The following is a 14,586-nucleotide window of genomic DNA, read 5'->3' as shown; positions in this document are numbered from 1 at the left end:
GGGGGGGGCTGCTTTGGCCCTTACACGCCTGGCTAACCATGGTCTGGCCCACAGTCTCCTACAGTCGGCAGCAGCACAGGACACGGTCACACTGTGACATCTACTCCACTAAATTCGGTGCATTTGAATTACAGTTTAGATCACCCTGGGTTTCCAGGGACAGCGGGGTTATGGAGAAACCCTCACCACAGTATCTGATGACCGCATGTTGGGAGAGTGTGGTTGAGGCAGCACCCAGTCAATAAGGCAGGTGAGGTGTGGCCCTCAAGGGCCCGGAACACTGCAGAGGGAGGGGAATTGCCTGGAACATAACCCCAGCCTTTACAGCAGAAGGATGAGAACCAAGATCATCCTTGAGAGCCTGGGGCCAGCCTGCACTACATGAGACCCTGTCTCCAAAACGAAGCTCTGAAATATATCAAAACGTTTCAACCAGGTCCGGCCACCCAGCTCCCGAGGAGAGGGTGTCGATCTCCAGTTGTTAGAAATAAACTTGGGTTCACCAAGTAAGAGAGCACAACTCCAGTTGAAGTGTCTGGACAGGCAGACTTTACTCTTGACCAAGCCTGTATTGCAAAGGTCGGCACACGGAAACAGGAAGTACATCTGGCTTTTATTCTAATTCAGGAAGTGGCTATGTCTTTTCCCCATTGGCTGAGACCCACTCACCATCTTAATTCAACTGGCTAGTATGAAAAGGATTGGCACACCGAAAACGAGGGGACAGGGGTCACTGTTCCAAAAGGGCGGGGCCACTGCTCTCAGGGGGCGGGTCCACTGCTCTAAGGGGGCGGGGCCACTGCTCTAAGGGGGCGGGATCACTGCTCCAAGGAGATGGGGCACTGCCCAATTCAGGGGGGGATCCACTGCTCAAGGGGCAGGGGCCACTGCTTTTGACCACCAGATCCCTGGAATGCAGCTGTGAGCTTTTGTGTAAACAAAGGTTTCACTGGGTGTCAAGATTAAAATATTAGCATAAAAGTTTTACAAGGAGTTGGGAGCACATTTCTGAATTTTTTATCCTAAACACAAGTTTTATAGTACTTGATAGAAAAGACTCACATTTGATATTTCTTACATTGTGACCCAGAAAATAATAAAAAAAATAACCATTCCAAGTGTGGGCTGGGCATGGTGGCACACACAGACCTTTAATCCTAGCACGTTGAGAGGCAGAGACAGGTGGATCTCTGAATTTTAGGCTAGCCAAGGCTACATACTGAGTCTCTGTCACCAACAACAAAAAATATTTTTAAAACCCACGTTTGACTTCTACTGAATGCATATTCTTTTCCGATCATCATCAAGTCATTCTGAAGTTGGCAAGCATAGGGAATGGTATGGTGACCTAGGACTCTACTTGGCCTGGGCTATACACACTCTCCTTATCTAATGACTTATTTAGCAGCCTGTCTCCTTTACCTGCATGTACTATGCTCACACATCCATCTTGCAACAATGTACCTGTTTTGGGTTCCTATCTGCATCTGGCTACATAAAAACCCCTATGAAAAATGGGATAAGTTAACCCCCAATCATCAAATCGAGTCAGATTTTATTTAGTTGTACTCTCATTATGTTTGGGTGAAAGAATGGAAAAGTTGGTCCAGCCTGAACTAGTTTTGGGTGTGTGTGAAACAAGACAAAGCTTGTCCTCAGGTAAACTCTTAGAACATCCTACTTACCATCTTAGGCAAGCAGAGGCCAGAGGACAATTCTGAGTCGGCTTGTCCTAGTTAAATCCCTAGCACTGGAAATGGTTGAACCTTGCTGAGGACTCCCCAGACGACTCCCCAGACGACTCCCCAGACGACTCCCCAGACGACTCCCCAGACGACTCCCCAGACGACTCCCCAGACGACTCCCCAGACGACTCCCCAGACGACTCCCCAGACGACTCCCCAGACGACTCCCCAGACGACTCCCCAGACGTGACCTCACCAGGGTGTATGCATTAGGCTCCACCATCTGAATGTTCAGGCTACAGGCATTGAAAGACCAAAAAATAAAGAAAATGAAGGACGGTCTGACCTGGAAAGCTAACCAATATCTGTTCCTTGGAATTTGCTAACTTCCTCTCACAAGGCCCTGAGATAACAAGATACCAAGAATTCACACTGCCCCTCCTTTCCTGTGAGTCAGCAGGTGGTAAATAGGGTCCTTAGGAAACAAAGAGATAGCTGCTACTCTGGTTTGCCCAGAGAAAATTAATTAGCACACCCTGAGGCCCTAAGGTCTGTTGATCCTTATAGCAGACCATCCAGCCTCCAAGGGTCATGTACTCAATGGACAGAGGGTTGCACCCCCTCCCTAAGCTTGTGGGTTTGCCTTTAAAAACACCTGGGCCCAGGGGAGGGGGCTTCTCTCTAGCCTGAGTGCTGGAGGAGCCCGTTTGCGCAAACTTAAAGCCTCTTTCGTGTTGCAGCAACTGGACTGGACATTGAGTTCTTGGGGTATCAACCGAACCTGGAAGACTCCTCATTCTGAGGGTCTTACAGCATGTACCACCACCTTGGGTTTGTGCACTCCTAGGAATTGAAGCTAGGGCTTCACTGATGCTGGGAAGACACTCTACAAACTGAATTCCATCCCCAGCCCTTTTAAGGAGTGTCTGCTTTGTACACATCTTTTCATGTCAAGCCGGGTAGGCTTATGAGGGAACAGAGGAAGGAAATTAACACTTCTGTGTAATGACTAAGAATCACTGGGCTGGGCTAGTGAGAGGACTCAGTGGGTAAAGGCACTTGCTGCCATGGCTGATGACCTGAGTCTGATCCCCAGAATCACATGGTACAAGGAGAGAACAGACTCCTAAAAGTTGTCTTCTGACTACCACAGGCATGCACACACACACACACACACACACACACACACACAATAAATAAATAATAAATAAATAAATAAGTGGTTTTCCAAATACTTAGAAAAAATAATTGTAGCCACGCAAGGTGGCATGTAGATATAATTCCAGATCTGAAGGGAAAAGGATCCAAGCTTGCAGCCAACGGAACTAAATAAAGAAAGCAAAAGGGCAGAAGAGGCTAGGCACTGTGGTGTGCATCCTTAATTCCAGCACAGGAGGCAGAGGCAGGTGGGTTTCTGTGGTTCCAGAACATTCAGAACTATATTGTGAGACCCGGTTAAAAAAAAAAAAAAAATAAAGGAGGGGAGGAGGAAGAAAGGAAGAAGAAAAGGATGGAAAGACCCAGACAGACAGCCGCAACTAGTCAGATGCAGAAAACAGCTGATTAGAGGATGCCTGGCCCCAGTAGATACAATTGCAACACAACTCCTGCACATAAGGCTCAGGCAGGAAGCAGGACCGTGGTAGTCAAAGGACTAGCTGTAACAGCATGGCTGCCTGAACAAGACCGGAACAATCCCTACACCAGCTGACATCCTAAAGTAGATGAGGAATTCTCATAGACCCAAATCCCTAGATGAAGAGCCACAGTCAGTTAACAACTTCTGAGAGAGGCAGAATTCGTCTTCTCCAGGGATGGTCCCCCCATTGGACGGTCAGCCCTGGATATGTATGCACGCAGCCACGCTGAACAAACCCCGCAGGTTGGATTACATGCTTGTTCATTTATATGGATATGTAACAACAACGGCGGAAGAGAAGCCCCCATGAATTTTGGAGAGAATAGGGGGAGAGGCTACATGGGAGGACAGGGGAATTATGTAAGTATATCTTAATTAAATTTTAAGAGAAAGAGAGGGTTGGAAATGGGGGGAGAAGAAAGAAGAAAGGAACAGGATGAACCATGACGGGGTAATTGTAGTTAGCATTTAACACCTGTTTATTAAGATTTTTTTTTTCTTTTGAGATTCAGAACTCACTATGTAGACCAGGCTGGCCCGGAGCTCATAGAAATCCACTTGCTTCTTTCTCCTGAGTGCTGGGATTATAGTGTGCATTACCACACCCAACTATTATCATCATTTTTAATTGTGTGTGCATGTGTACGTGGGTATGTGTGCATGTGTGTGTTTAGACCACATGCATGTAGGTGCCCTTGGGGACCAGAAGAGGGTGTCTCCTGGAGCTGGGTTACAGACAGTTATGAGCTGGGTACTGCACTCAGATCCTCTGCAAGAGCCGCAAATGCTGTTAACCACTGAGCCATTTCTCCAGCCCCCAATCTAGCTGCTTTTTAATGTTGAAAGAATCCAGCATTTAGAAAGTATGACAAATGTGTCCAGCGTAAATTGTGTCATTGAGTAATTCATTGTCTCAGACCTGAAAATTTCCCCTGAACTACAGGGCATGAAGGAGTGCTTGCAACCGAGTCTGTGGTGCCAGGATGTTTAAAGATCGAAATGTGTTTACTCTATTACAAGCGCTAAGTGCTGAGGCTGGCTGTGCTTCTATTGGGCTTCTGGAGAAAAGCGAAAGGTTTAAATTTGTAAAAGCAGACTATTTAGAGAATTTAATTAACTTCCATTCTAAGTGGGCCATGAAGTTGTTGGAACTGGATTTGGCAGAACATTAATCAAACAAGCCTAGAAAGTGGATGTTACAATTTCCTAGGTTTATAGATAGAATTAATATTTGTAAGTAGAACCCCAGTAACTAAGGAAGACAGTCTTTCTTTCCTTCTTTCTTTTCTTTCTTTCTTCCTTTCTTTCTTTAAGCTCTGGATCCTCCTTCCTCTCGGGACACCTGCACCCAAGTCCACAGACCCACAACATATACTCAAAAAAATTCTTTTAATTATTTTAGATTTATTTTGTGTATGGGTATTCTTTGCCTGTATGTGTGTATGTACACCGCAAACATGCCGTGCCCACTGTGTCCAGAAGAGGGAGTCAGATCTCTGGAACTAGAGTTAACAGGTTAGATTTTGGCAGCTGTGTGGATGTTGGGAATGGATTCTGTAGAAGAGCAACCAGTGCCATTAATTGTAGAGCCATACCCCCAGCCCCAGCATACACATATATTTAAAACGGAAAAAAAAGGAAAAGCAGTAATCCTCTTTTATTTTCTCAATACAAAGTCATGCATGACATTCCCCAGCCCCCAAAACAACCATAGGGGAAGGAATAAAATTAAACAGAAAGCAAATATCAGTTGTGTTTCATAATAACATCTTCCTAATGCATTATTTGTAAGAAAGAAGGGCTCCTTAGAGAGCTGTGGACGCCAGCTTGGGTACCCTCATGCTGCCTTTATTGAGGGAAGCACACACACCCAAGTTACAAGATCCTTCACCAAGCACTTATGGAAATCCTGATGACAAGTCAGTAACAAAACAAGGCTCGACACATCCAGAGGTGCATTGGCTAACATGTCACGGACCCCTAGGGATGAGCTTGGTAGACACCTGGGACCCCAGGGTGATCTCTAAGAACCGTTCTGAGTGGCCGACATCATGGGGAAATGCTGTTTTTACGCCAGCTGGATGACAATCTGTTATCTCAACATTCCGGCAGTGGGGGCAGGAGGATCACTCCCTTCACAGGAAGTTCAAGGCCGGTCTGGGTTACTGGAGACCCTGTCTCAAGGAAGAAAAGAGAGGAGGGGGAGAGAGAATACAGTGTGGAAGAAAAAGAAAGAATAACCACCGGCTGATGTAGTGGGATATTCACTTTGTCTCCTTCTGTGGCACTGACCACGCCCATTGGCAAGCCAGCCACGTTGTGCGCCATAATGTTACGAGTAGTTTTCCCCGACTTTCTGGGCCCACCGCCACGCCAGCCCCAAATAATACACTGTATTTGATATAATTTGAGACTCTGTATTTGATATAATGCTGTTGGCCAGTTACTTGTTTCTTATCGGCTAGCTCTGTCTTAAGTATTAACCCATTTCTATCTAAGTATTTTCACGTGGTCTCTTACTGGGGAGTGGGGCCAACGTCTGGTCTCCCCAGTCTCTCCATGTTGACTCCTCCTTACAACTTCCTCAAATCCTCCTTGTCTCCTAGTCCCGCCTGCTTTCCTATTGGCCAACAGTGCTTTACTCATTAACCAGTATGAGAAACATATTTACAGAATGATATCTCCCATCAGGCTGATGCAAAGGCAGGGAGGTGGATGTAGCGAGATTTGGCTAAGACCATCAAAAGAAGCTCAGATGGGGCCACCAAGAAGGCTCAGCGGGTAGGGTGTTCGCCAACAAGGCTGGTCCCCAACAGCCACACAGTGGAGAAGACAACCAACCATCATCTTCTGATCTCCACACTAGAACCGTGGTATGTGCCAGCCCCCAAGTAAAAGCGTTTTTTAAAAAAATGTGTAAGTGACTGTAACCCCTGAGTATGTCTATTTATAATTTTTTTTCTTTCTTTGAATTCTTTCTACTCTAATTCCTGGTTAAAAGGAATGGGATAGAGGCTGGAGAGATGACTCAGCTGTTAGGGGCAGCAGCTGTGCTTTCAGAGAACAAGAGTTTGCTCCCGGTACCTGACTCCACACAGCTCTAGAACATCTGCCTGCCTTCCTTTTCTGGCTTCCATACGCACACGTGAACAGACACACACAGACACGTGAATAAATCAGGCCAGCCTGCTCTACAGAGTGAGTTCCAGGATAACCAGGGCTACACAGAGAAACCCTGTCTCAAAATACCAATAGTAATAAATAATAATAATGAACTTATAAAGCCCTACTTAACTGTTTGGGGGACATGACTCAGTGGCAGAGCACTTGACCAGTTTACATGGGGTTCTCGGTTCAATCCTTGGTAGTGGCAATAATAAATAAGGCCCACCTAAGCATATTGGTTGACACAATGGTCTCGGCCACTGACTGACCACTCTCAACAAGTCTGTCCTCTGCAGTGGACTCTTATTAGACTGTAGAGTCCAAAGGCTAAGAGGCAATGGTACCACTTCTCATTTTCTGTTCCTCTTTCTCTTTGAGAGGCAGGGTCTTCTGTATCGGGCTGGCCTGATCTGCTCAGGCGGAGCCGCCGGGACCTGTTTGCTTATTGGGAAGCTAGAGTTTTGTGCCCGAGGAGCAGGCACTCTTCCAAATGAGCCACATGCCAGCCTTCTGTGTCTCTCCTTTCTCCACTTCAGCACTTTCTCTCACAGAGCAGATGTCTCCTTCTGGCTCCCTTCACTTCACTTTGCCCCACATCGGCCTTTTGAATTTCTCCATGTTTCTGCAGATTCAGATTGGTGTCCGCTTATCTGACCATTCTCTCTAGAGCCCACACAGCCCACCGTGGTAGAAAGTATCTCACTTGCTTGCCGTTTATGGCAAGTTCACACGCTGCTCCATAGAGAAGAGGCCCGTGGGCTGGGGAAGAGGCCTGGAGCGGGAAAGGTCCGTGTTCTGTTTCCATCTACACACACCGTCCGCCTCAACCTGTCTTGGGACTACAGGACATTCAGCACACTCCATTTATGCAGTGCTGCTGGGAAATGAACCCTGTGCCTTGTGCATGCTAGCCAGGCACTCTACAGCTGAGCCATACCCACAGCCCTGACTGGTTTGACAGGATAATGTTTCATATGACCAGGCGGGCCTGAGACTCGCTATGTAAGCACAGCTAGCCTCAAATTCACTATCCTCCTGCCTCCACCTCCACAGTGCTGGGATCACGGGCATGGAGCACCAACCACACCCAGCTGCCTTAGCCTACTTATAACTTCCATGGAACGTCCTAACTTTCCTCCCTTACGCTAGCCGGGTTGTGTTTTTAGCACTTGCAGTCAAATGGATTTAACCCACTTAATCCATCAAAACTACCCTTTGAAGGATAGCCATGACTTTTCTTCCCCAAAGGTCCCCACTGGACAATTCTGTTGCTGGATGTAGACACAGAAGATGGTGAGTGACGCACGGGCCCAAGCTCCATTTGGATCCTTAGATGTGCACACAGCCAAGCGTGGTAGCACAAAGCCTGAAATCACAGTGCTCTGAAGACAGAGGCAGGAGAGTGGCAAGTTTGAGGCCAGCGGATGCAAGGAACCCAGGGTGAGCAGTTTAACTTGGCCAGCCAGCTCCTGATGAACTGAGAGACGCTGTCCCAAACACTAAGGTGTAGGCCTAGCAAGTTGGCTCAGCTTATAAAGGAGCTTGCTGCGGAGCCTGACTGACAAGGCCTGAGTTCAGCCCTCGGAATCAATCCACTGGTGGAAGGAAAGAACCAACTTGTGAAAGTTGACCTCTGACCTTCACAGGTACAGTGACACACAGACGTGTTTGCACTCACGCACGCACAATAAATAAAGGTATAAATAGAAAAGTGGAGAGTGATTCAAAAAAACACCAGAAAAGGCTGGCAAGATGGCTCAGTGCTCAAAAGCATAGGCTGCTCTTACACAGGACCCAGATGATAGCTCACGCCAGCCATCTGTACTCCAGGGTTCAAGGCTCCCCTTATGGCCTGTGTGGGCACACATAAATACAGGGAGACGAACACTCGCACACATAAATAAAAATAAATCTAAAGTAATAATAGCAGAGAGGTAGTTGTGTCTGCCTTGGAGTCTGCAGAAACAGGTTGATCTCTGTGAGTTCCAGGCCAGCCTGATCTACATAGCGAGTTCCAGGACATCTACATAATGAGATGATGATGATGATGATGATGATGATGATGATGATGATGATGATATACGCGTAATGGAATGCGGTCATACAGCCCATCCGGGCGGGAGGGTGCTGATCTTCACAGAGGGGAGGGCTTCGCTAAAGCTGAAGAGGAGAGATGTTGCGGCGGAGCCCGGGTGTAGGACGATTCTGCTAAGGACGGAGCGGGCTTCTGAGAACCCGGCGAACAGGAGATGACCCTGGCTTGGCTTTCATCGTCGGGTTTCAAATCCGGGGGGAGGTCAGAGCCACAGCTGTACCTGGCGTCGGTGTCAGGAAAGGCTGGCTGGGGCGGAGGGAGCAGGCGGGGCTGGGGGCGGTGCCCCGGGAGTGCTCCAGGAGCGTGGGAGCCACGTGAGGGATCGGAGGGACCTGATTCGGCAGGCGCTGGGGCGGATCACTCGGACTGGAACGTTGCCCGGTGTCCCCTCCTCCTCCCGGGTATCCCGAGCAGGGGAGAAGCCTGTCCGCCAGGATCCCAGGTCCCGGGGAAGCTTCGACGGCTTCCCCCGCCACCTCCGAGCTGGCCACCAAGTGAGCACAGGGACAGGTAGGGACTGAGGTTGGGGCCCGAGGGTCACGTCCACACGGCAGCTGGGGCAATCCGGAGGATGGAGAAGCCTCTCCGCTGGCTCCATGCCCCTGGCGGAGTTTCCTGGAATCCCTACTCCCTTTCCCAGACTCTCGCGTTTACAGGACTCACTCTCAGCAGAGCAAGTGACAGAGCCACAAGTCGCAATGAAAAGACTTTGTGTGTGTTTAGTTTTGCTTTTGCTTTGTTTTTATTTTTTCCCTTCCTCCCTCTCTTCCTCCCGCCCCCCCCCCAAGGTTTCTCTGTGTAGTCCTGGCTGTCCTGGAACGCACTCTGTAGATTAAACTGCCATTGAACTCACGGAGACCCACTTGGCTCTGCCTCCTGAGTGCTGGGATTGAAGGCGTGCACCACCACCGCCAGACTTTTAATATTTTAAAATAGCATACTCGGGGCGGTGGTGGCGCGGGCCTTCAATCCCAAAAAGCAAGCGTATCTCTGCGAGTTTGAAGCCATACTGGTTGGTTTACAGAGTGAGTTCAGGCCAGCCAGGGCTGTTACACAGAGAAAACCTGTCTTGAAAAAAAAAAGGCAGAAGAAGAGTGCAAAGTCATGGGTTTCATTTTCCAAGTTCCAGACACACTTTGTTTTTATGGCTAAGCAGGTAAAAATGCCTGGCGCCAAGCTTAAAGATGACCCTCAAGACTTAGGGTTGAGCGAGGTGTTGGTGGCGCATGCCTTTAATCCCAGCACTCGGGAGGCAGGGGCAGGCGGATCTCTGTGAGTTCGTAGGCCAGCAGTGGTCTACAGAGCGAGTTCCAGGACAGCCTACACACACACACACACACACACACACACACACACACACACACACACACACGTCATTTTGAAAAGGAGAGAATTGACTCCCACCTGTTGTCCTCTGACCTCCACACCCTAACAAATGCACGCACCAGACATGCACCTTCCTTTTTATTTAAAAGGAAATAAACAGATCTTCCAACACCCATTCTTGCAGCTCTAGCCATCCAAAAATATCCAACGGGGGACGAGTGAGGGGGGAGGGGTCATCCTACCCAGGCCAGACCAACAGTGTTCCCACACGGCCCCTGAAGGTGTCTGTCTGGATCATTCCGGTGGGCAGCCCCATTGCAGAATCTGTGCTTCTGTCTCAATGCTGTTTCAGGATTTAGCTACATGATGCATTTCAGCTGTGGCGACTCCTCCCAATTTAAAACGTGTTCTTCTGAGTTACTTTTTCAATGGCCAGGCTTTTGTCGTCCCCCGCCCCCAGTTATTCGACTCCCTAGACTGAAAAGCAAAACTACCACAAATCTGACCTTAAACAATGATGTTGTGCCGGTTAGTTTTATGTCACATTGACACAGGCTGAAGTCAGTTGAGGAAAGGGGACCACAACTGAAAAAATGCCCCTACCACGCCTGGTGGTAGCGCATGACTTTAGTCCCAGCACTCAGAAGGCAGAGGCAGGAGAATATCCATGAGTTCAAGGCCAGCCTGATCTACAGAGCGAGGGCCAGGACAGGCTCCAAAGCCACACAGAGAAACCCTGTCTTGAAAAATAACAAACAAAAAAATACCCCCATGCCTTCGGATGGTGGCTGCAATAGCAGTCCTGATCAAGGACGCAGATAAACTAACTCTGGGTCACCTTCTCACAGTAATGGCCCCTCATGCCATCGAGGCTGTGATCCGACAGCCCCCTGACCGATGGCTTCCAAATGCACGGATGGACGACCCATTGCCAGCTCTGCTCCTTAATCCAGACAGGCTGCACTTCTGGACCACCACATCCCTGCACCCAGCCACTCTCTTCTTCCGGAGGCCCACGCGGACACCGCCCCGCCCCACGCGGACACCGCCCCGCCCCACGACTGCCACCGCCCCGCCCCACGTGGACACCGCCCCGCCCCACGACTGCCAGCAGATCCTAGCTGAGAAGTGCGGAACCAGAGAAGACCTGACGGACCAACCGTTGCCTGGAGCCGAATACACATGGTTCAAGGAAGGAAGCAGTCTCTTGCAAGATGGCATACGGAGAGCAGGGGCAGCGGTGGGAGACGGACAAACCACAATATGGGCCAGTGCTTTGCCACCGGGACCATCAGCCCAAAGAGCGGAGCTCATCGCTCTAACCCCAAGCCCTCAAGATGGCAGAGGGCCACAGAATTGACATCTACCCGGACAGCTGCTACACCTTCACCACAGCTCAAGTACACAGAGAAATTTACCGGAGGCGAGGCCTATTGACGTCTGCAGGAAAGGACATCAAGAATAAGACTGAAATCCTGGACCTCTTGCAGTCTCTCATCCTGCCACGAAAACTGAGCATCATGCACTTCCCTGGACACCAGAAAGGAAATGACCCGATAGCCAAAGGGAACCGGATGGCTGACGAGGAGGCCAGAAAAGCAGCTTTGGGCCCATAGGTCCTCCCCTTAAAGACCTCTGATCCAGCCTCACATACACCACAGGGATTTGAATACACCGACCAGGACTTAGAAACAGTCCAGAGCTTGGGGGCTGATTATGGTCCAGAAGCAAAGGTGTGGCACTACCAAGGCAAGATCCTGCTACCCCAGATGGTGCCTAAAGAGCTTTTGTCCCAGCTACATTGATGGACCCATCTCGGAAGCAAGAAGCTCAAGATCCTCCTACAGTGAGAAGAACACACCTATTATATTCATACCCTCAATGCCCTCCTCCAGCAGATCACTAGTGCCTGCGTCCCTTGTGCAAAGGTGAACGCTGGGCGACTCAAGCTGCCCGAGGGAATCAGGGACAGAGGGGAACGGCCAGGGGCCAACTGGGAGGTTGATTTCACAGAGATCAAACCTGGTAGTTTCGGGAACAGGTACCTTCTAGTTTTCATAGACACCTTTTCAGGATGGACTGAGGCCTTTTCTACTAAGCGTGAGACCACCCAAGTGGCGGTCAAGAAGATACTAGAAGAAATCTTCCCACGGTTTGGACTGCCTGAGGTAATAGGGTCCGACAATGGACCCGACTTTGTCTCACAGGTAAGTCAGTTGCTGGTCAAAACATTGGGGATTAATTGGAAGGTACAGTGTGCATACAGACCCCAAAGCTCAGGACAGGTAGAAAGAATGAGTAGGACAATTAAAGAGACCCTAACTAAATTGACTAAATTAACATAGAGACTGGCACTAGAGACTGGGTGCAGCTCCTGCCCATGGCACTGTTCCGGGTTCGGAACACACCCTCGATACACGGGCTTACACCCTTTGAGATCTTATTCGGAGGACCTCCACCCATAATGAACACGCTCCCCCCAGATCCTAACCACCTCACTGATTCCCAACCCCTCCAGGCCCGGCTGCGTGCTCTTCAGATTATTCAGAACCAGATCTGGAAGCCGCTGGCTGCAGCATACCAGGCCGGAGGCCCTGTCGTCCCGCACCCATTCCAGATTGGGGACTCGGTATACGTCAGGCGCCACCAGTCCAAGACTCTGGAGCCTCGCTGGAAGGGCCCTTACACCGTGCTCCTGACCACCCCCACGGCACTCCAGGTGGACGGAATCACTGCATGGGTTCACGCCTCACACGTCAAGAAGGCCGGCACCATCGGAGATCAGAAGAGGGACGAGACAGCGATGGCGACTGCAACACACCCAAAACCCGCTCAAGCTAAGGCTTCCCCGCAATGCCTAATTGTTTTGCTTTGCTTACTGTTCCCCCATTTCCCGGCCCCTATTGAGGGCAACGCGCATGCCCCTCAGCAATTGATCTGGCAGGTGATTTCCCAGACAGGCGAGGTTGTCTGGTCCACCTCTGGCCATCATCCACCTGGCACCTGGTGGCCTAGCCTCACCCCTGATTTTTGTCAACTGGCTGCTGGACTGGAAACTTGGGACATCCCTACTTACAGCGCGGACTCCCTTAAGAAGGAAATGCCTAGGTCAGACCTAGGGGACGGATGGTTTTGGGGCTGTAGCAACCCCAGGGCCCGATGCTACTTGGCTCAATCAGACTTCTACGTCTGCCCTCAGCAGGGTCAACCCAGGGGGTCGGGATGCGGGGGATACCAAGAATATTTTTGTAAAAAATGGGGATGTGAGACCACTGGGAGTGCCTATTGGAACCCAGGCTCATCTTGGGATCTAATAACTGTGCACCGAAATTACACTCGCCCCCCCTTGGGCAGATCTGACTGCGCCCCTCCTGCTGACTGGGGGACTTGGACCTGTGAGTCGGGCCTTTGCCTCCCCTTGAGAATTGACTTCACCACCCAAGGGAGGAAAGACTATGTTGCCTGGTTGAAAGGCAAGACTTGGGGACTGAGATGGTACTTGCAGGGGCCGGACAAAGGGGTTGTCTTTAAGATTCGCCTGGAGATTCGGGACCCTGCTCCACGAGCCATAGGGCCCAACCCAGTTCTTAGAAACCCAGGGATGCCTAAACCCCCCACGCCTGGAGCCCCGATTCCGGTCACTACCCCAGTCCCAATCGCCATCAGTCCCCCTCAGGTCACTGCTCCCCAGGGAGAAGGCACCCCCCCCTCAACCGGCCAGCGGGCCTTTGAATTGATCCGAGGAGCCTTCTTTGCCCTCAATCGAACAGACCATACCGAACATTGAGGCCCTTTAAGATTTTAAGATTAAAATCTTGCAAAAAGAAAAGGGGGGAAATGAAAGACTTAAACTAACACAGAAATGAAATGGAGCCCAAATAAGAGAACTCCCCAAATGGAACGCAGGGCAGTGTGACCCAGAAAGCTGACCAAGGCCACTGTGACTTAGTTCCTGGAGTTTGCTAACCACCCGCAACCTCTCCCTTACAAGGCCCTAAGATAGCCGGATACCAAGAATTTCCAGATGGTCGCCCAACCCCCCAGGGAACTCAAGGGGGAACACACTGCCCCCCCCCCCGTCAGTGTGTCCGCAGATGACAAATACGGACCTTGAGAAACAAAGAGATAGCTGCAACTCACGTTTGCTTAGGCAAGATCGATTAGCACTGCTGACCTAAACTGTGAGGCCATCTGGCCTTAAAAAGATAAGGAGCATGCTAGAGCCCATGACTCTGGTCAGTACTCAACAGTCAGAGGGTCACGGGCCCTCCCGAAGCTTGTGGGTTTTGCCTTTAAAAATGCCTGTGCCCGGAGAATGAGGCTTCTCTCTAGCCTGCGTGCTGAGGGGGCCCGTTTGCGCAAATGCTTTCCATTCATTAAAGCCTCTTGCGTGTTGCATCAACTGGACTGGACATTGGGTTCTTGGGGGAACCGACGGGAAGGGGAGACTCCTCATTCTGAAGGGTCTTACACTTCCATTTCTCCCTTCTGCCCTCCCTCCCTTACTTTTTTCTTTTCCTTTTTTCAGAGTCTCTCTTGGTGGCCACTTGGTAACCTAGAAACATTTTGGAACTGAGCCTTTTCTGAGTTCAGCCCAAGACTCAGTGGGGGTCTAAGGCCTGCCCTGTGCCAGCTCTGTTCCCTCCGCTGGTCTCCACCCACCTTCCTCTTGTCCT

General features: G+C 50.0%; 1 protein-coding gene across 1 annotated transcript; it reads left to right on the top strand.

Annotated features, from left to right (window-relative positions):
- Nucleotides 1-38: 38 nt before the first annotated feature.
- LOC127238920 (uncharacterized) lies at nucleotides 39-14,277 on the top strand. Its single transcript, XM_051207694.1, has 4 exons — nucleotides 39-117; nucleotides 1,786-1,931; nucleotides 8,821-9,094; nucleotides 12,429-14,277. The coding sequence occupies exons 1-4, from the start codon at nucleotides 39-41 to the stop codon at nucleotides 12,749-12,751; spliced, it is 822 nt and encodes a 273-aa protein (XP_051063651.1). The 3' UTR covers nucleotides 12,752-14,277.
- The last annotated feature ends 309 nt before the right edge of the window (nucleotides 14,278-14,586 follow it).

This window comes from Phodopus roborovskii, unplaced genomic scaffold, assembly GCF_943737965.1.
Source record: "Phodopus roborovskii unplaced genomic scaffold, PHOROB, whole genome shotgun sequence".
NCBI lineage: Eukaryota > Metazoa > Chordata > Mammalia > Rodentia > Cricetidae > Phodopus > Phodopus roborovskii.
Note: the sequence above shows the minus strand (reverse complement) of the source record. Positions and strands in the feature narration are given on the sequence as shown.

Coding starts and splice junctions, on each gene's coding strand:
- LOC127238920 (XM_051207694.1), top strand. CDS start 39: ATGGTCTGGCCCACAGTCTCCTACAGTCGGCAGCAGCACAGGACACGG. Junction 1,932..8,820: donor CCCCAGACGACTCCCCAGAC/GTGACCTCACCA, acceptor CGTCGGTGTCAG/GAAAGGCTGGCTGGGGCGGA. Junction 9,095..12,428: donor CCAAGTGAGCACAGGGACAG/GTAGGGACTGAG, acceptor CAACCCCTCCAG/GCCCGGCTGCGTGCTCTTCA.